At 36.2% G+C, this 20,333-nt stretch overlaps 1 protein-coding gene across 2 annotated transcripts in view; it reads right to left on the bottom strand.

Annotated features, from left to right (window-relative positions):
• Positions 1-16,321, bottom strand: part of LOC107676482 (cAMP-regulated phosphoprotein 19-like) — a 36,957-nt gene extending 20,636 nt beyond the window's left edge. The window contains exons 1-3 of one of the 2 annotated variants that reach the window (XR_001632745.1): positions 16,025-16,321; positions 8,922-9,041; positions 4,272-4,782 (exon numbers count right to left, since the gene is read on the bottom strand). Coding sequence is in view for 1 of the 2 variants with exons in the window: in XM_016471034.1 (XP_016326520.1) it covers positions 4,612-4,782; positions 8,922-9,041; positions 16,025-16,069 (336 nt within the window). In the remaining variant the exon portion in view is untranslated. Of the gene's footprint in view, positions 1-3,863; positions 4,783-8,921; positions 9,042-16,024 lie in introns of those variants that run through there. The other variant, XM_016471034.1, reaches the window with a different exon arrangement.
• Between the last annotated feature and the right edge of the window lie 4,012 nt (positions 16,322-20,333).

Here is a 20,333-nt window from a genome sequence, read left to right as displayed (position 1 = left end):
TTTTAAAATTAACGCAAAAGTAACGTAACGCATTACTTACCATTACAAGTAGCGAATTAACGTAATTAGTTACTTTTTCATGGAGTAACGCAATATTGTAATGCATTACTTTTAAAAGTAACTTTCCCCAACACTGATGAACAATAACAAAATATAATATACGACACAAGCATGCTCACTTTACTATTATTTACCACTATTACATTTTAATTTACTCTTAAATGATACAGCATTTATAACTGCTATTTTCAATTTTAATAATAAATGATTCATTATTTTTGCATTACTTTGGGAAACATGACCAAAAAAAAAAAAAAAGGTGCAAATCAACCGCATTAATAGAGATAATAACTATATATAATTATTAGAATAGTTCACCCAGAGAGTTCTGGTACAATTTACTCACCTTTATGTCATTCCAACCGCAAATGACTTTCTTTGGCTCTTCTATTCGGTCTTGGCCATGCAGCCTAATCACTTAAATTGTAATTTGCTATAAAACGCCCTCAAATCTCATTCCTGCATATGTTTTTCATGGTTGCTGCATTTCTCATGACTGATTGCTATGCGTCATTTGAATGTTTTGAATTGAACTGTTAATAACTGTTTAAATAAAACAACTGTTTTCAATTTTAATATATTTTAAAATGCATTGTGTGTGTAACATACATTTTAAAAATATGTTTTAAAATAGAAAGCAGTCATTTAAAATTGTTATATTTGTTTTACTGTGTTTTTTTAATAACGGCAGCCTTGGAAGAAAAAAATATTCCAAACAACAGTGTATTATTAGTGTCCACTCTGCCCTCTGCTGGTGCATTTCTCATTATTCTTAGACACAATAGCGGTAGCTTATGAAACACTCTCTGATAAGATTTTGTGTTGTCAGCCCAGATCTTTAAAGCCACATTTTCTTGTGTATTTTCTCAAACTTGTTCAAAATCTCGGACATGCCTTTGCTCAGAACCTCACACTGGCTGGCAATATCTGCTAGAATTCCATTAAGGACACTGTTGCTGGCTTATACTGCTGCCAGTGGCCTGATTATTTTTTCTCCACTCCTACTGGAATGTTTACCTCTTCCCTGACCCACCATGCCTGCTCTGTTATGCTGTCAAATACCTCACATTGCCCCACTCTCAGATCTAAAGAAGAGTTTCTTCATTTCCACCCACTAGACTGAGCTATTTATTTGTTTCTATTTAGAGTACGCATCTCCTCAAAACCCACCAACACATGTTAAATTAAATACAGCACAATGGTCTGCACTACAAATTTGATGTAGCCATTGTCTTGACTCACACTTGGGCAGATTAAAGCAGCACTATGTAACTTTTGGCGGTTAATAAACAGAACCTGCACACATCCCGCGGAAGAACATTCCAACCGGAGCTACTTCTCTTAAGTTTATGTCTATGGCGATTCACGCAGGTATGTGTTACTCCGCAGCGGTAACGACCCGACCAGGCTACAATAGTCCAAATATAAGTACTTATTATAAGTGTACCGTAGTGATTCGGAATAAGACAAAAACGCGGTTTGGAAGATGAATTCATGATGTACTCGCTCATTATATACATTTTGCTCATTTTGAACACAGAAAGTTACATAGTGCTGCTTTAAAGTTTCCTGCATATTTGTTAACTAAAAAAGGCAAGACTGAATTATATACAGTATTTGTGGCAACACTCTACAATAAGGTTCCATTTGCTACAATTAGTTACCTACTTCAGTTAATATTAACAATAAAAAATATTCCTAGATCATTTATTAACCTTAAAGGTGGGGTAAGCGATTTCTGGTAGTCAATGTTGACATTTGAAATCACCAAAACAAAAACGCCCCTACCCTAAAGGGTCTCGCCTAGGGCTGCACGATAAATCGCATGCGATATTTAACAGCTGATCCGATATTTACACGGGTTCTACTTCTTGCCTTATTGTCTTAAGCCTTCTTTTGTTCCGCAGACGTTTTCCTCTTTTGTTTTTTATCCGCCATCTCGATCTTTCTGTCGCTTGGCTTGCTAATGTCCATCCTGTGCACTGAACGATCTCTCCTCCACATCATGAGTAGACACGCCCCTTACTGCTGATTGGCTACAAGTTTGTTTTGCTAGTCGGCCCGAATCAGTTTTCTAAAGCGTTTTTGAAAAATCGCTTACCCCACCTTTAAAGTTATTTCAACATTTGTCATCCAAGACGTCAACATTAAAAGTTGTATCTCTTAATATTATTTAATGGACCTGAGCTAACATGAATAGCAAAATTTATATTATCTATCACTAACAAACAAATACATTGCTTATTAAGTTTACTTTAGTCAATGCACTACTAATGGGACACTATTGTAGTGTTGCTTGAATATGCACTTATTTTTTTGGAATTTGAGAAATGGAAAAGCAAGACAAATAGATAATGTCACTTATACAAAATAGACACAAAAGCACAGAAGGTTTGCAAAACTATTTTATTTACAAGTCAAAATGGCTCAAAAGCAGCCACAGTTTATGCTCATGCAAACCGTGGACAGTTTACTGTAGTGCGACGATGTGGTGTGAGGAGCCGACAGGCAACTGTCTCTCTCCTCTGCATAGAAGACAATGTACAGAAGATCTCATGGAGTTTATTATACACCAGAAGGTGGAGAAGCATCCTCACTGCCTGGAGTCTACAACCAGACACAAATGACGTATGAAAGGAACGTGTGATATTGCCAATCTGTGCATTGGCACTACATCTTTCTAAGGCTTTAAGCTCTATGGTACAAGGCAAGATGACAGCAGCCTCAGAGATCTGCATTTCATGCTATCAAACATGACTAACCAAGTGTCCTCCACTTAAAGCCGAAACATGACAAAAAGAAACGAGCGTTCTAATGAAAGAAACAGGGTGCAGATTACTTTCAATTCATTATCGATTCAAGCGCTTAACTCCATGATTAATGGAGAAGCTCACCACGAAAAGAAAATTCTGGCACAATTGACTCTTTACTCGTGTCACTCCAGCCGCACATGACTTTCTTTAGATCTCAGTCTTCTGAAGCTACGTGATAACTTAAGTTGTAATTTGCTGAAAATTCTCTCAAATCTCATTTACGCTTATGCATATTCAAACAATACATGTTATGGTGCTTTTGCATCAGCGTCAAATGCAACTGGTTGTGCAATTACTCTGATTTTAATGTGTCATTTGAATGTTTTGAATTGAGTGCAAGTACTAATGACACTTCAAAACAAAAACACAAAGTTACAATATGGCTTCAGAAGACTCAAGATACACAGTTGTCAAATATCAAGTGTTGACCTATGGTGCGTTCAAGTCATGTCGAATAGATCGTATTTACGAGTTGAACGCACATGAACGCCACCACAAAGTCGTTATTACGAGTGGGAAACTCGAAATTTTCTTTAAGCCCCGAGTTTCCGAGTTGGGGGCGTGTCAATGAGAAACATGGCGGAATCGATGGATGCAACGTCTGTAGTTGACGGTAAATTTTTGTTTAAATTGATAGTTTAGTTGTCCTATAAACTTAAATTGGTCATGTTCTTGTTACGCAGCTACTTAATGAAATCCAAGTAAAAAAAATGCTATAATTTTTGCACCTATAGGTGAAAAATCTTTTGATTTGCCATGTTGCATGTTTTAAAAATATTAAAAACGCAAAACACACCTGATGCGAATTCTTTGCTCTTCATTTTCTATAAGCAGAGTTAACAGACCCTGTTGTATTTTCTTGTAATTTATTAAAAGAAGGTACACCGCCATCTTGTGCCGACTAAACTGACTTGAACGCACCTGACATCGTAATTACGACTTGTCAACTCGTAAGTACGAACGTCCCAAGAGGACTTGAACGCAGCACTAGTTACATCTCACTTTTTGTCCATTAAAACTGATTAATGCTGGAATTCACACTCGGCTTCTGTAAACAGTAACAGTAATGCCTACTCTGATTTGATTGGCCATCTTGGCATTGTACAACATCTTTGCACCAAAGTAAAACTATTATTAGGCAACTTTTATAATACACCTCGAAAAGGTCCGCATCTGGTGGACCTCAATGGTTGTTATAACTATGGCTAGAAGCTGTGCGGACAACTTACAGTACAGTTGTTTTGTAATTACTGAAGCTCTACATCAATTTCCCTTTATAGACTTTCTTTGTTTGAAGAAAAACAAAACAGCTTTGACATTCCACTAAACTTCTCCTTTTGCGTTCAACGGAGGAAATAAAGTCATACGCAATGAGTAAATGACAGATTTTTGGGTGACCTAGTCCTCTAAGCAGTGGGTAATTCAGGAATGGTTACAATTAAAATGCAAAACATCTCCTAAAATGCTGTTTGCCCTCACTCACTAGCAAATATGTACACTTTCAACTACATACTAAGACACATTAAAAATATCAGAAGACCTTTGAGAACTTCACCCCCTTTGGAGCCACGACCCAACCCATCTCACAGTGCGGCAGTACAACTCTGCAACCCTTGAATATTCAGTGTATTTTCAGAGGACAGGAAACCATAGAGGATGAGGGCAGGAATGCAGGATCAGAGATAAATGGAGGAAGAGACAGGAAGTGGGAGTGTGGAGTGAAGGACAGCAGCAGGTCTCAGCCAGCCAGTTTGCTGGCAACCAGAGAGGGTTTCCTCTGTGGCAGGTCCTGAGGAGTGGGGATGTGGTCTCCGGTGATCTCGGTCTTCTCTGTCTGCGCTGCTGGAAGCTGCTTGTTCTTGATCTTGGCCTTCGCCATGTTGTAGTCACCCGAGTCAAAGTATTTTGGCTGGGAAAGTAAGCAGTTCAGGAGAACTTGTTGGCATGAGTAAATGATGGCACAGTAAATGTGTTGATTCTGTTCCAAAGCAAACATGTTGTTAGACTATTGACGTACATGAAAATATTTGAGCCACTGAATGGGAATGAAAAAATGTTCAACAAAAACAACACTGACGAATATTAAATAATATGAAATAGCAAATACAAATATATAATATTAAATCATTTCTTAATACGCATCGTACTTTCACGAACAACAAGTCAGGCACCATTTTTAACTGCAACACTACCAGTCAAATCTTTGGAATAATTAAACATTTTTTTTATGCGTTTAAAACAAGTCTCTTATGCTCACCAAGGCTGCATTTATCTGATCAAAAACAAGGTAAAAACAGTAATACTGTGAAATATTTAGGGCTTTCACATTTCCTTGATTAAATTTGAGTACTCGATAATAAACAAACAAACAAAAAAAATCCTTGATTACATTTTGCCCATGTCGATTAACCGGCAAAATACCGGAAGTGGTGCATTCCACAGACGAGAATCCATGAAAAGCATTATTAGACCATTTTCTAAGGCTGCACGAAACATTAAAACCATTTAAAAATCATAATAAAGCATAGAATTGTGAATTCACAAAAGCTGCAATTCAATTAAATAAATATATGTGCTGCAGGTTTCATATGCACTTTATGTGTGTAGGTTGTGTGTAGGTTATGTGCATCTCAGAGCAATTTCGTTCACTGTTTGCTGCTCCATGCAAACAGTTATTATTACAATGCGCAGACCATCTCAAACACCATCTTTGCATATGCTGAGAGTCATGTGCGAGTTGCTTATAACGTTAATCTGAGCACCATTCTATCAGAAATATGTTAAAACATTTATAAACCTATGCCAACACAGGAGAATACATCATTCTAAATATGCTAACTGTTCATCGTAGCTTCAAAATAAAAGTTTAAACCCTCGATCCGAGTTGCATGTTTTGATGTCCAAATGTTCTTGTTCAAAGAATGACAGTGGTTGCAGCACTTCTATCATAAAGAAGTGGCTAAAAATTTAAGATTAAGTGGACATTTTAATTAAACATTGTTTAGTTAATATTAAACAAAGATTAGATTGCGCTGTAAAGTGTTAAAACTCTCGTCAGGCCGTTGGCGCTATTTGCAGGCATATGATGTAATACATTAAGTACATAACTTATAATTATCTTATTTTATTATATCATGTATTTTAACAGTTTTGTTCAATAAAACCATGATTATTTGCTTTGATATTTTATTTGAACCAATTATTATTGCCTCATTGCTATTATATTTGTATTTAAGTCATTTTAAAGTACATTGTTTGCTTAGGTCTATTTTTATTACCACAAACAATTATCTGATTACTCGATTGGCAAAATAATCATTAGTGACATCCCTAACTTTTCTATTTTACACTAGTCAACATTTGAAGTGGATCAAAACCTTTCATCAAAGTTGTCCTAAAACCAAATGCGTTCTTGTCTTAGGACAACTTTGATAAACTTTTTTGATCCACTTCAAATGTTGACTACAGTAATATAATTTAAAATATAGTTTACTCCTGGGATGGCAAAGCTGAATTTTTAGCAGCCATTACTCCATTCTTCAGTGACATATAATCCTACAAAAGTCATTCTAATATGCTGATTTTCTACTTTTGAACATTTTTTTTTTATTATTATCAATATTAAACAGTTTTTGCTTCTTAATATTTTTGAGGAAACATTGTTGCACTACCATTCAACAGACTGGGGCATGTACTTTTTTTTTTAAAGAAATTAATACCTTTACTAGATAAAGAAAAATCAAAGTGATCAAAAGTGACAGTAAAGATGTGTATAATGTTACAAAAGATTTTAATGCTGTTTCTTTGTACTTTGTATTCATCAACGAATCCTGAACAAATGTATCAAACTTTCTACAAAAAATATTAAAGGGGCTCTATGTAAGAACGTTCATGTATTAATTACTATTTATTGCCAATGTGTGAAGAGCTTGAGACAAAACTTAAAAAACAAGACATTCCCTGACTTCCTAGGTTTTCTATGAAAGCCTGTAAACTGATTTTTATTTGACAGACTTGGGACTTTGCTGAGAAAATCACAAGGATGTGACATTTACGTATGCTCCTGAGACCTGAGAGACTCTCTTCCTTCTGGGCTGGCACATGAATCTATAGGGGTGTGCGATATATATCGTCTGTGATATCGTAATTGTTGTTTTAATGATGTGCGATTTGACATTATTGAGTATGTTGTAAAAACCATTCAAAACCCACCCACAGAGCGCACGCATGCATTACGTGAAGTCTAGACTAGTGCGCATACGCATTTAGAGTGTGTTCTTTCACTGAATGATTCAGTCTATTAAAATACATTTAGAATGATCACAAATTCAAGATATGGGGACAGAAAATGTATATAACTTCATATAGTTAATCAATTTCACACGAAGAGTGCTACGTTTTAGACACCATATTGCTTGTTTTTGCTCTATTTCGCCAACAAAAATCAAATCATACAGCCACAGTGCTGTTTTGTATCTCTGAGCAACATGACAGTGTTTCGTTCCTGAATGAATCAACCGTTTGAATGATTTGGTTCAATCGCAATGACTCACTTACTGTATTTACAGCAGCGGTTCTTAATCCTGGTCCTCGCAACCCTTCCACTTCACAGGGCACTTACGTTCGAATGGAACAAACCCCTGAAGCAGTAAGAGAAACATACAAAATGTGCAGAGCGGGGGGTCGCGAGGACCAGGATTAAGAACTGCTGATTTACAGTGACTTGCTGCCACCTACTGGCAGTTTTAATTTCACATATAAAGTATCTTTTTATTATTTAAATAATTTCAAATATCAGTATTCAACGTTTTGTTTAATATATCAAAATATTATTTGTGCATTTGTAACTGCAGGTTAAATGCATTCATGTCCTGCATTTAACAGTGTGTAAACACATCTAAATGCCACTTCAGATGCAGCTTCTGTGTTTCCTCTGCATTGCAAAGATGAATTTTGTTGATCCTGATTTCATTTGCTTGGTAGCAGCCCAAATGTCTTATTATTCTAATTCACTTATTAAGAATTTGACTCAAAAGATAATGTACACTTTTAAAAAAATGGCTTTATAAAAGGTAAAAATGCCCATAAAATGTAAAAATCTATTTAAACTTATTGAAAAGATTAATTTCTATCAGTGTGAACTGACCACCACACAGAATATGAAGAATATCAAAAACTATAGGAGTCAGTTTAAGATGAACTTTGACATGAGCATAAAGGGCCACTGAATGACACTGAATGACATTCAGTCTCTTGTACATTACGTTTGCACAAGCAAATAAGTAGCTGCCTGCAGTTCACCTAACAGTCACCGGTGTCGCTGAATTCTACATATCATTTATCATACAACATAGCATTATACATCACTAGTTGTCCGAGACAAACAATGTTGATCTGCCGTGGTACAAGTCCTTGTGGAGATTGAAAGAATGCCATCTTCTCCTGTTCCGTTGTTGTCTCGTTTTTGTAGTTTTAAATAATGATTTAATGATTTGATATTGCCGCCCGCTTCTTCTTCGGCTTTTGCCGTGGTACTGCGGGTTACACAAGCAACTTACCCACTAGCGGTCTGCATGTGTACTGCACGTCGACGTGGACAACGACGCAGAAGTATAAATGAAAACTGACGCATAGCCTGTGGCGTAAAGGCTACAGCGTAGGTCCGACGCAGAAGTATAAATTAGCCTTTAGTGTATATCAATGACCGAGTTTAATGTTCTCAAACTGACCAGAACTGGTGTCTGTTGTCTCGCAATGCTAATGCCATCTGTGGCTCATGACTCTTCACATGATGCTGTGATGTTCTACTGCCTGTGTGAAACCACCAAAGCCCTGTGATCTGTATCTCCTCTTCTAACACAGTTATTCACCCTACCAATATGGGTGGTAGAAATGCCATCTGTGGCTCATGACTCTTCACATGATGCTGTGATGTTCAACTTCCTGTGTGAAACCACCAAAGCCCTGTGATCTGTATCTCCTCTTCTAACACAGTTATTCACCCTACCAATATGGGTGGTAGAAAGAGAGCGTGTGAATGAATCTCACCCCCTTCTGCAGTCTTTTTCTGAGCAGATCGGATCCTCCGGGTTTATTACCCAAGAGAGGGTATTTGGCCTTCAGTTTGGCTTCCTCCAGTTTCTCTGGACAGACCTTATTCTCCTCATCCTGAGAGAAAACATACACATCACACACACAAATTAATGTCACACATTTGAGCCATACTGGCATGACATTTGTGTTTTTTTCAGTATCTTAAAAACATATTAATGGCTAGAGTCTGATAACACTGTAATCAGCAAAAATTGGGTTACAATAATATGTGAGCAGCATGCATGTACATGATTGTGTTTTTGAGAAAAAAACGTTTATGTGTGGTTAGTGAAAAACTAAAATTTTCAAGTCACTGAAATAAGGCCATAAAACACATACATAATATTTGTTCACAAAACTTTTGAGAACTGGATGTGGTAGACTAGAGTTTTTGCTACAAAATGTGAAAATTATCCTGTTCACTCGTTCATAGAAAACAATGTGACTGAGGCAGGTAAGAAAGAGTGTGAGGAGAGTAAAATAATGCTGGTTTTTTATTATTTGTATTTGTATTATTTTTATTTTATTTACAACACAGCATAATAAAAATATACACAGTGAAGGTCAAAGACACATGATTGAACATACTGATCTGAACACTGGGACTTGAACAGTAACACACCTTTGTGCCAAACATTCCTAGACTCTAATAACATTCATAGTGTTAACACTCGTACTACTTTTATATCTTGTGGTTTTATATGTTAGAAAACATTAAATAAACATCCTGGCATTGTGAGACATATAGACAATGAAATGACATGTATTTCAAAATGTTTCACTTGATTTCATACATGTAGTCAGGAATTATAGTTTGGGAAAAGTCTAACTAGTAAAATGTGTACAAGTTATGTCACAATAACACAATAACAACAGATGCAAGTAATCTTAGGCTACTCATCAGAATGCCAGAATGATATCCTTCATTGGATCAAGCTGTGTGACGCATCGCGTTGTGTTCTTTTTCTGAGGTAAAGTTATCCCTCTCAGCGTGTCTTCTTCCAGAAACAAAAAAGTAGCTGGGATGAACTCTTTACATTTGTTTACGTATGATGTGGGTATTTACATGTGTGCGTGTCTCACGTGGATGTTTAGAATTTGAAAAGCGCGAGCTGCTCGTGGGCATGATCTCATTAGAGATAATGAGTTGAGATGGGAAAAATTGGACATTGCGTTGGTTTCATATGGATTACTTTATCACAGAATATTTGTTTTCAACGTGACTAACTTCATTTAAAATTAGACATTTCAAGCTTTCTGTACATATATTTCTCATGTCTTTGAGGTGAGTATTCGCGGAGATTCAGGTTGTTTTATTTACGTGTCTGTGAAGAGAGGTGACAGAGACAGAGACGGCAGAGAGCGCACCCTGTTTATTTTCTTTATTTTAAAAAAGCACATTGTTTTGTTATTACGACTAAACACAAATAAAAGTAGACCCTGTGCAGTTTAAAACGATACCTTATTCTTATCTGTACAATCAAAAATGAAAGAAAATCAAGAAGCAAGAAAGCAGAAAGCAGTCATCAAGAAAATACAAGACAGACCGCACGTGCGGGCTTTGACCCCAAGGGGGTAAATTGAAAATATCTCAAAGATTAACAAAGGAAGCTTTCCCAAAAAAACTCTGAAATAATAAAGAGGAGATGGTCTTATTATGAGGAGATACCAGCCTGTTTGAAAACCTGCTATTGCAGCTGTTTGCGGAATTATCTTTCGTGGGTTGTGCGCCGGCACAGCTCCAGTGCGGATGAATCTAATGTTTTGAGGAGTATGTGTGGCAGTCAGTCACCGCACCAGTGTGGATATTTACTGTACTTCGCAATCACAGATTCTAGCCTACGTCTTGGAATATATGACCCAAATAAGAATTTTCAAGTAAGTGACAAGTAGGGGTGTAAGAAATTAATCCTTTCTACGATGCATCGCGATGCAGACGAGGACGATTCGGTATCGGTTCAGTAATAACCCATAACCAATTATAACGTACTGATGCTTTTCTGACGTCATTTGTCGCATACGTTTCGCGTTCGGCTTGAAGAGCCGCTGTGCAGAATGATCAGTGTATGACATCAAGTACCGCGAGTGCGATAAGAGAGCAGACGGATCCTTATGCTTTCGAAATGCTCTCGCGGTTGATGTAATAAACTGATCATTTCGCTCAGCTGCCCAAAACTAGGGATGGACCAGAATATTCGATTATTCGAATATTCGTTCAGTGGGTTGGCATTCGATTTTCAATTTTGAGATTCGAATATTCATTTATTTTCGAACACCTGGCATCCCCCGCAAAACGGTTCTCATTCGCGCTTGAATATGAATCGCCCATGAGTGAACGTCATGAACATCATGATTCAGTTCATCTGGAAGAAAAGACAAAATGTCAATGTTGTCAATGACTTGCACGAAAACCAGCAATGTATTGGACCCGGGAATAACGTCTCTATATAGATATTATATATATATAAAGTATATTATATATTATTATGTAAAGTATAATATATATAGTATAATATAAGGGAAACGCACGTGAAACAATAACGAACGATCGTAAAATGACTCATGGAAAACGCTCTTAAGCTCTAAGAACAATCGTTATCGAGAAACGCAGCCCTGTGTGTTTTGTATCACTAGTGCAGTGTCCGTTCTCGGAGCATATAAGCCTTGCCAGCGTGAGGCGCGCCGCTTCTGGCGGTGCTGTTCTGTAGTTTATTAAAAGTGTATTAATTCTGAACATGTCGCGTGTCCATATTGCACCAAAAATGCGACGCTGCACTCCCTTGGGTCCGCAGCAACACACCCGCCACGAGTGAAGTCGATTGGATGAACGGTTCTCGACTAGGCTTGCCGCGATAGACGGTGCTGACAGTGATACCGTTGTTAAGCCGCAACACCAGTTACGTCACTTGCCCACCGCGGCACCGACCCCCACCGTCGTTTTGATTTTTTATAGTAAAAAAAAAAATCATTTAGTTCAGTGAAAGAACAGACACTACAATTAAAAACTGAACGCGGCTGCTCAATGCAGCGTGCCGAACGACAGTCGCACTCGGTGTTGATTACTACCGAAGCTTCGAAGCTCAAAAAATGGTATTCGGACCAGCCCTACCCAAAACATGAGAATTCTTTATTTTAAGCTTTAAGCTAATGCATTAGCATAATGGCTTGCCCTGTCAGGCACTTTGACAGATGCGTGTGCATCCTCAGGGCAAAAAAACTTTCAGTTAACGGTCATATCCTTGACCGTTATGTATAAATGTCACAAATTCACGTGAGCATTTCCATTTTTGCATAAAGGTCCGTCCTGACAGTCTGTGTTAAGTTTGAATCTTTACTGAATGAGTGCCGGTACGGCTGGCACGTGCGTCAGACAGATGGAAAACAGACACAATAATCAGTACAAAAACATTAATTGTGCTTAAATATCTGTTGTTGAAAGTTAAATTAAGGTTTAAAGGTCAACATGCGAGTATTTTATGAGAGTAGGAACTGAAAGGGGATAACAGCGTGTAATTGTCTGAATATAAATATCAGATGCTTCATAACCGCCTATTACAGGATAAAGAAATGACAGGAAGATGTGACTGTGATCAAAGTGAATGTGTTCCTGCAGAACATTACTCCTACCTATTGGTTACAACTGAGTTTGTGATTTTATTCATCTTTATCATCTTTATTATTATTTAAATTTTTAATGCAGAGATTTAAAATATATGCACTATATACAATGCTTAACAAATTTATTAATTTTATTATGTAAGGTTTTTAACCAATTATGGTTTGTACCACTGCTGCTCTAAACTAACAATACTGGTGATTACCAAAATCATTTTTTAGCTTTCTGTATGGGTTAGTCCTCCAATATGTGTAAGCTCCTTAGTATCAGTAGTAGACTATTTCTAATGCTATAATATAATTATTGCTGTTATCTATGAAAGAAAGGCAGATAGCTTTAGTGTTATTTTTTTCAGATACCCAATTACAGTCAAAAAGCACTTAATGCCAGCAAGAATGCAAGCTGTTATGAAGGGCATAGGAGGCCATTTGTGTTATGTGAATAAATACTATTTAGTTGTTTAAGTTTATTTGCCCAATAAATGACAATAACTTTTTTTTTAAACAATTTTTTGACAGATTCCTAAAATTCATAAAATGTGTGTTCTCTTTATTATGGCAGGTGGTCTAATAAATTGTTAAGCACTAGCGTGTAATTGAATATAAATATCAGATGCTTCATAACCGCCTTTAACAGGGTAAAGAAATGAGAAATGACGTAAGACGTGACTGTGGTCAAAGTGAACGTGTGTTCCTGCAGAACATTACTCTTACCTATTGGTTATAACTGAGTTTGTGATTTTATTCATCTTTATCATCTTTATTATTATTTAAATTTTTAATGCAGAGATTTAAAATATATGCACTATATACAATGCTTAACAAATTTATTAATTTTATTATGTAAGGTTTTTAACCAATTATGGTTTGTACCACTGCTGCTCTAAACTAACAATACTGGTGATTACCAAAATCATTTTTTAGCTTTCTGTATGGGTTAGTCCTCCAATATGTGTAAGCTCCTTAGTATCAGTAGTAGACTATTTCTAATGCTATAATATAATTATTGCTGTTATCTATGAAAGAAAGGCAGATAGCTTTAGTGTTATTTTTTTCAGATACCCAATTACAGTCAAAAAGCACTTAATGCCAGCAAGAATGCAAGCTGTTATGAAGGGCATAGGAGGCCATTTTTGTTATGTGAATAAATACTATTTAGTTGTTTAAGTTTATTTGCCCAATAAATGACAATAACTTTTTTTTTAAACAATTTTTTGACAGATTCCTAAAATTCATAAAATGTGTGTTCTCTTTATTATGGCAGGTGGTCTAATAAATTGTTAAGCACTGTATGTTTTCATAGCATTCAGTTGGAACGTTTGTTTGAAGGACACTGGGCAAAATGTGGAATAGTGTGTTTTTTGTCAATAAAATAAAAAAAAGATCAGATTAATCGAAAAAATAACTGACCAACTAATCGATTATCAAAATAATCGTTAGTTGCAGCCCTATTTTATTGACAAAACTGTATACATTGAAAATTGAGGATGCAGTGCATCGTCAATGCATTGTGATGCATCGTGATATCGAATTGAACCGACCGGATATTGTCATCTGAACAAGTAACAAGTCTGCCACGTTTGTTCTGACCAACTGAGGAAAAAAGCATTACAATCGCACTATATGGTGATTAAATCTAAAGATCGATTAGCTCATATCACATCAAACCGTGCAAATTATTATTATTGTTATACTTTATTCTCACATTATTAATGTTAACAACATCAGCATTGCATGACTGAGTATAGTGTATATTAGCGTGTAGATTTCAATTTCTGCACAGTCTAATCTCGAATTGTCATACTATTTGAATTTCATATTAAGAAATTCTTTTAACCCAACAAGCAAATTATGCTCCCTTCGAACTGGTTGTCTTTAAAATACAAATCTTTGTAATCCCAGGCGTTGTCTTTAAAATACAAATCTTGTGTAATCCCAGGCTATCTGTAATCAGAAGCACATTTAAAACTACAATATAATTTAATTTCATTCACATGTGTTTCATAAACACATAATCCTTTCTGGATTACAATCTGCCATCAAAATCATACATTTAATTATTCTAGCTGCTGTGAGAAAAGGCTATAAACGATCCGCCACCTGCAGGATCCTCACATGCGATAGCCTAGTAGCCAGGACAACTTCTTTATGTTTATAGACGTGACATAATGACGCGGCAGCATGCTCGAATTTCCCATGAAAACCTACCCGTACCACTCAAACATTATTATAAGCTAACCGTTGTGAATCGAACTAGAGTAAAGCGATAGTTTTGAACACTGGCTGGTTATGTGCTTGCTCAAATATTGATTTCGGATCATTTTTAACCAAAAAAAAGTTACGGACTGCAGCTTTAAGGATAAGCTGTTTCCCCACAAAAACATGTTATTTCATAACTTAATGAAACCTCTCCTCCATAACATAAATTCGATTGGTCTTGCAGCATTCAGAGTGCTGATAGTTAGTCCATGCTCACTGATACTCTGATGCTTTTCACTGTTTATATAAATCAGATTGATTGTACGCATACAATACGAAACTATGTGTGCAGTATTGAGTTAAAAGTGGAGTTATACTGTTTTTTTTCTTAAAAATGGATATGAAAATGATAAATTAAAGCCATGTTGATATTCAAAACAACAGCTTGTGTGAATATGCTTAATTGTCAAATGATAGATTTTATTTAAATATTATTATATTAAATATTACATCAATATCTACAATGAAAAATCATTAGTGCTAAAACATTTTTTCAATTTCACTTCATTTAATTTGTAGGGCAGCATTAACTGGACATTTGTTAGGAACTTAGGAATTTATTCCTTATTTACAATGGAATCAAGGTGCGTTTTTGTTTGTTGTATGGTGCTTTAGAATTTTTTCATTCTAAGCTCTTTATGTAAATCCATACGGATCTCCCTCAGCTGATGTACACACACTGTGACGAGGTTACAAAACACATTTAAAGTCAGAACATTAAATGCTGTTCAACAGTAAACTTAGCATCACGTGCTAACTGCTAGCTAACAAAATCACAACTCAATCTAGAAAAAAACACACCAACTGCAGCATTATTATTGATAACATCTCAACATATATATATATATGTCTATTTATCTATCAAATGATTTAATAAGCTGGTCATTTCAAAGATTCGATCAGAATATTGGTATTTGATGGTAACTTAGAAGGCCTTTATACATCTGTGGAGATCAGCAGTGCTTTAACAATACTCAAAAACACTAACCAGACAGAACATGAAGCAATCATCAGATCTACCAGTGATATTACAGCAGGTTTTATGCGAAAAATCGCTTTTTATTCGATGTGTCTTCGATTCGATCTGACGTACAGTCTGTATATACTGTTAACGTTATATAGCGGAAAAGCTGAAATCTGACTCACTGCAACGGTTTGACTTCATAATCTTCAAATATACTCACTTTCTGCTCTTCCACTTTCGTCTCCTCAGGCTTTATGTCCTCCATTTTTCTAATATAATGGGTCTGTGTTGATTAATTAGTTTAGAAATCACAACCTAAAATACTGTTCTGCAGACTATTCTAGTATAGCCCGCCCACGAATGCATTAATCCTACTATAGTGAAGGCAAGAACATGAATATTAATCACGTAAGGTGACGTTTTCCCAATGTTATTAAGGTGCAGGCTATGTTTATGAATAGTAATAAGTAACATACAGTTTATTGGGCGAACATACACACGTGATTTAATTGCGTCCGAAAGCTGAAAAATGAAGGCTGCTGCTTCTTCTTCTTCTTTTGATATTTTATGGCGGTTGGCAAACCAGCTTTTGGTGCATATTCCGCCACCTAACGTTACTTGGATGGAGTGTGAGGCGATGATATCAAGGGAAATACTAAAAAAAAAAAAATCCTTCTACCTATATTTTATTATGTACATTTGTTCCTTTCAGAAAATTAATAAGAGCTTTATAACCTTTATGAGAACTGTTTAACACATTCTGTAATGTCATAGAATTAATGATAAAGATTTTAATTCCTCTTTTAACTCCAAAACACTTTTAATTCTTTCCCTTTCATATGTCCTATAGTTAATCAGCACATGCTCTACAGTTTCTGGAAGTTCACAATGATTACATTTACCAGATTCATGTCTTTGAAGGCTGCTTCCCTGACCAGCAGTACTAAACATTCTTCGAAACATTTGGGATAATGTAAGTACACAAGTCAGCAAAATATACTGTATAACACATATAATATATGTTCTAGTGGTTTTTGGATATTTTAATAAAAAAAATATTAGCCTTTAAGGGTTCTAGGCTAGAGTTCTCTTCCGCATTAAACGATAGAATGAGATGATCTGATAAGTCTGCATGGCAGTGTCATGAAGGTTTTTCTCCCCCACGGTCACGACATTAATAATATAATACAAATAATATTTGAACATTAATTTAGGAAAACAATCTTTATATATATATATATATATATATATATATATCAAAAATAAAAAAAACTTTATAGTGTCTCACTTTCTGTTAATACAATACACTGTCACTGAATAACAATCATCTTATGGTTTTCCAGTGGTTTACTTCAAGGACCGTTATGTGATTAATTTGGCGTACAGCAAAACAAAATAGGCCTTCATCTCAATCAGTGAATTTATTTATTTTATTTTATTTTAATTCATTTTATTTTAATTGGACAAGCCATTATTGTGTGCTTGTGATTGCGTCTGCGGTGGTTTGGTTGGGACCTTGATACTGCAGCCAGGGGCGGATTTAGTGAATTGGGGGCCCCAGGCAAAATATAGGAATGGGGCCCTATACATTTGCACACATTTTCCTAGATCAACCTTGAGGTTCCATTTTGTTGTTTTCAGCGTAAGCCTGTGTGCAAAGGCTGTCTAATTCTAAACTTTAAAATACATTTATTTTTAGTTGTTTTAACTACAAATTTAAATAATACTGAAAAAATAATGAAAAGGCAATTATACATTTACACACCTAAAATACATATATCAAGAGCATGCTCACAGATGAGAACAAAAGAGCGCTGCAATGCAATTTTGTATGATATGTTAATTATTTATATTTTTTATCCATGCAGCAAATGCTTTAAAAAACAGCTTTAAAATTACTTTATTGCATTCCAGACGCTTTAAAAGTACTTTTCACTATAAATTTTATGGGTAGCTTGAATGTAAGCATTGTCATGGACACCTAAAATACATATATCAAGAGCATGCTCACAGATGAGAACAAAAGAGCGTTGGATGAAGTGGATTAAAGAATATCCTATATGAAAAGCATTTTAGGGGGCCCTTGGCTTTTGGGGGCCCAAGGCGGTCGCCTACCTTTGCCTAATGGGTAAGTCCGCCCCTGACTGCAGCTCCACCTCACATCACTGAAATTAATGAATTTTAATTATTGTTTTACTTTAAAGGATGTTATCTTGTATTATGAAAACAAGAAATAAAGATCTAGAATTTATTGTTAGCATTATTATTTTAATGGCAAGATTTCACATACATAAACAAAAACATCTTAATTCATCTCCTATGTTTGTTTTTATGTTTATAATTTGCATTGTTATTATTTGTATGTTCCTGTTCTTTGCAATAAAAAATATCTGGGATATTTTGGCTTCATTTGGGAGGAAATTGAGACACATGTTCACGTTTTCCTCCAATTCTGATTTTGTGAATTGGAATGTGATCAAAGGATTGTGGGTGATTAAAGGGTACGAATGATACACTCGATGCATACTTGCAATATATATACATATATATACAATGAGTAGGTCTGTACATATACCCGCAACATCTAGCTACTGGGGTGCCTCAGGGCTCAGTTCTTAGACTAATTCTCTTCTCTGTCTATGTGGCATCACTAGGTTCTGTCATTCAGAAACATGGCTTTTCATATCACTGCTATGCTGATGACACTCAACTCTACCTCTCATTCCAGCATGATGATCCGACAATAGCTGCTCGCATTGTCTAACAGACATTTCTTGCTGGATGAAGGACCATCACCTTCAACTCAACCTTGCCAAGACAGAACTGCTTGTGGTTCTAACAAACCCATCACTTCATCACAATTTCACCATCCAGTTTGGCACATCAACCATAACTCCTTCAAAAACCGTGAGAAACCTTGGAGTTATGATTGATGATCAGCAGAATTTCTCAGACCACATTGCTTAAACTGCCCGGTCCTGCAGCTTTGCTTTATACAACATTAGGAAGATCAGGCCCTTTCTTTTGGAACATGCTTCACAACTCCTTGTTCAAGCTCTTGCTCTGTCCAGGCTGGACTATTGCAATGCTCTCTTGACAGGTCTTCCAGCCAGTTCTATCAAACCTCTACAATTAATACAGAATGCGGCTGCAAGATTAATCTTTAATGAGCCAAAAAGAACGCATGTCACACCTCTGTTTATCAATTTGCACTGGCTACCAATAGCTGCTCGCATAAAATTTAAGGCATTGATGTTTGCCTACAAAACCACCACTGGCTCTGCGCCCCTTTATCTAAATTCACTACTTTAGACTTATGTGTCCTTCAGAAGCTTGCGTTCTGCAAGTGAACGGTCCATTATTGTGCCACCCAAAAGAGGCACAAAATCACTTTCACAGACTTTTACATTAACTGTTTCTTCCTGGTGGAATGACCTGCCCAACTCAATTTGAGCAGCTGATTCCTTAGGCAATAAACGGCCAAAAGTGTTTATTGCTTCTATTTTCCTCATTTGTAAGTCGCTTTAGATAAAAGCGTCTGCTAAATGACTAAATGTAAATGTAAATGCACTTGTGGCATCTTTTTTTGCTGCATTAAACAGTCTGTGTAAATACGTCTAAATGCCACTTCAGATGCAGCTTCTGTGACACCTCTGCAGGCAAATATGGATTTTGTTGATATTGGTTTTATTTGGTTGATATCAGCCCTATGGTGTCTTATTTATGCTACATGAAAGATGACACATCTTTTCTGAGGTTAGAAGATTTGCCCTTCTAAAGAAAAAAAAAGCCCCTGGAAATCAATTTAAGGGGGTAAAGATCGTTAATGGAAATGTTAATTTCTGTCACTGGTTTAGGATTATTTTTCACTTTTTATCTACAACTCTTTCCAGTCGTATTGCAAACAACAATTCATTATTAAATCATATGCATGATGGCTAAGTGGGTGGCAGTGTTGTCTTACAGCAAGAAGGTCCCTAATGCAACTTTCTGAGTTTGCATATTTTCTCCATGTTTGTCCCTATGTTTCCTCCATGTGCTTCACTTTTTCCTCAAAATTCAAACATACTGCATAGGTGAAATGGAGACAATAAATTGTCCATAGATGTGAATGTGTCTGTCCAGGGTGACCCCGTGCACCTGCAGCCCAAGACCAAACAGGATAAGCAGCTTGGAAAATGGATGGATGAATATATAATTTCTCATTCTAAAAATACCAACAAATGGAAGACGGAAATGTTCTGTTGTTTGAGTTCAGCTCTGAGTTAACACTCTTTCCCTTTGGATAGAGAAACACAAGAAGTTAACAGACAAGAAGAGTTTTTTTTTTCTGAAAGGACAGTGGAGATCTGACAGGAAGCAAGTGGGATAGAGAGGGGGATGAGATCACGAAAGGTCCACAAGGTGGGATTTGAACTTGAGACATCCAAAGCACAACTGCGCCATATGTTGGCATGTTGCCCACGAGGCTATCACTGTCGAGACAACAAGGGTTTTAACATCACTTCTCATACAAGAGTTTGCAGTCA

The sequence above is a fragment of the Sinocyclocheilus anshuiensis genome, unplaced genomic scaffold, assembly GCF_001515605.1.
Source record: "Sinocyclocheilus anshuiensis isolate Anshui unplaced genomic scaffold, SAMN03320099.WGS_v1.1 scaffold168, whole genome shotgun sequence".
Classification (NCBI taxonomy): Eukaryota; Metazoa; Chordata; class Actinopteri; order Cypriniformes; family Cyprinidae; genus Sinocyclocheilus; species Sinocyclocheilus anshuiensis.
Note: the sequence above shows the minus strand (reverse complement) of the source record. Positions and strands in the feature narration are given on the sequence as shown.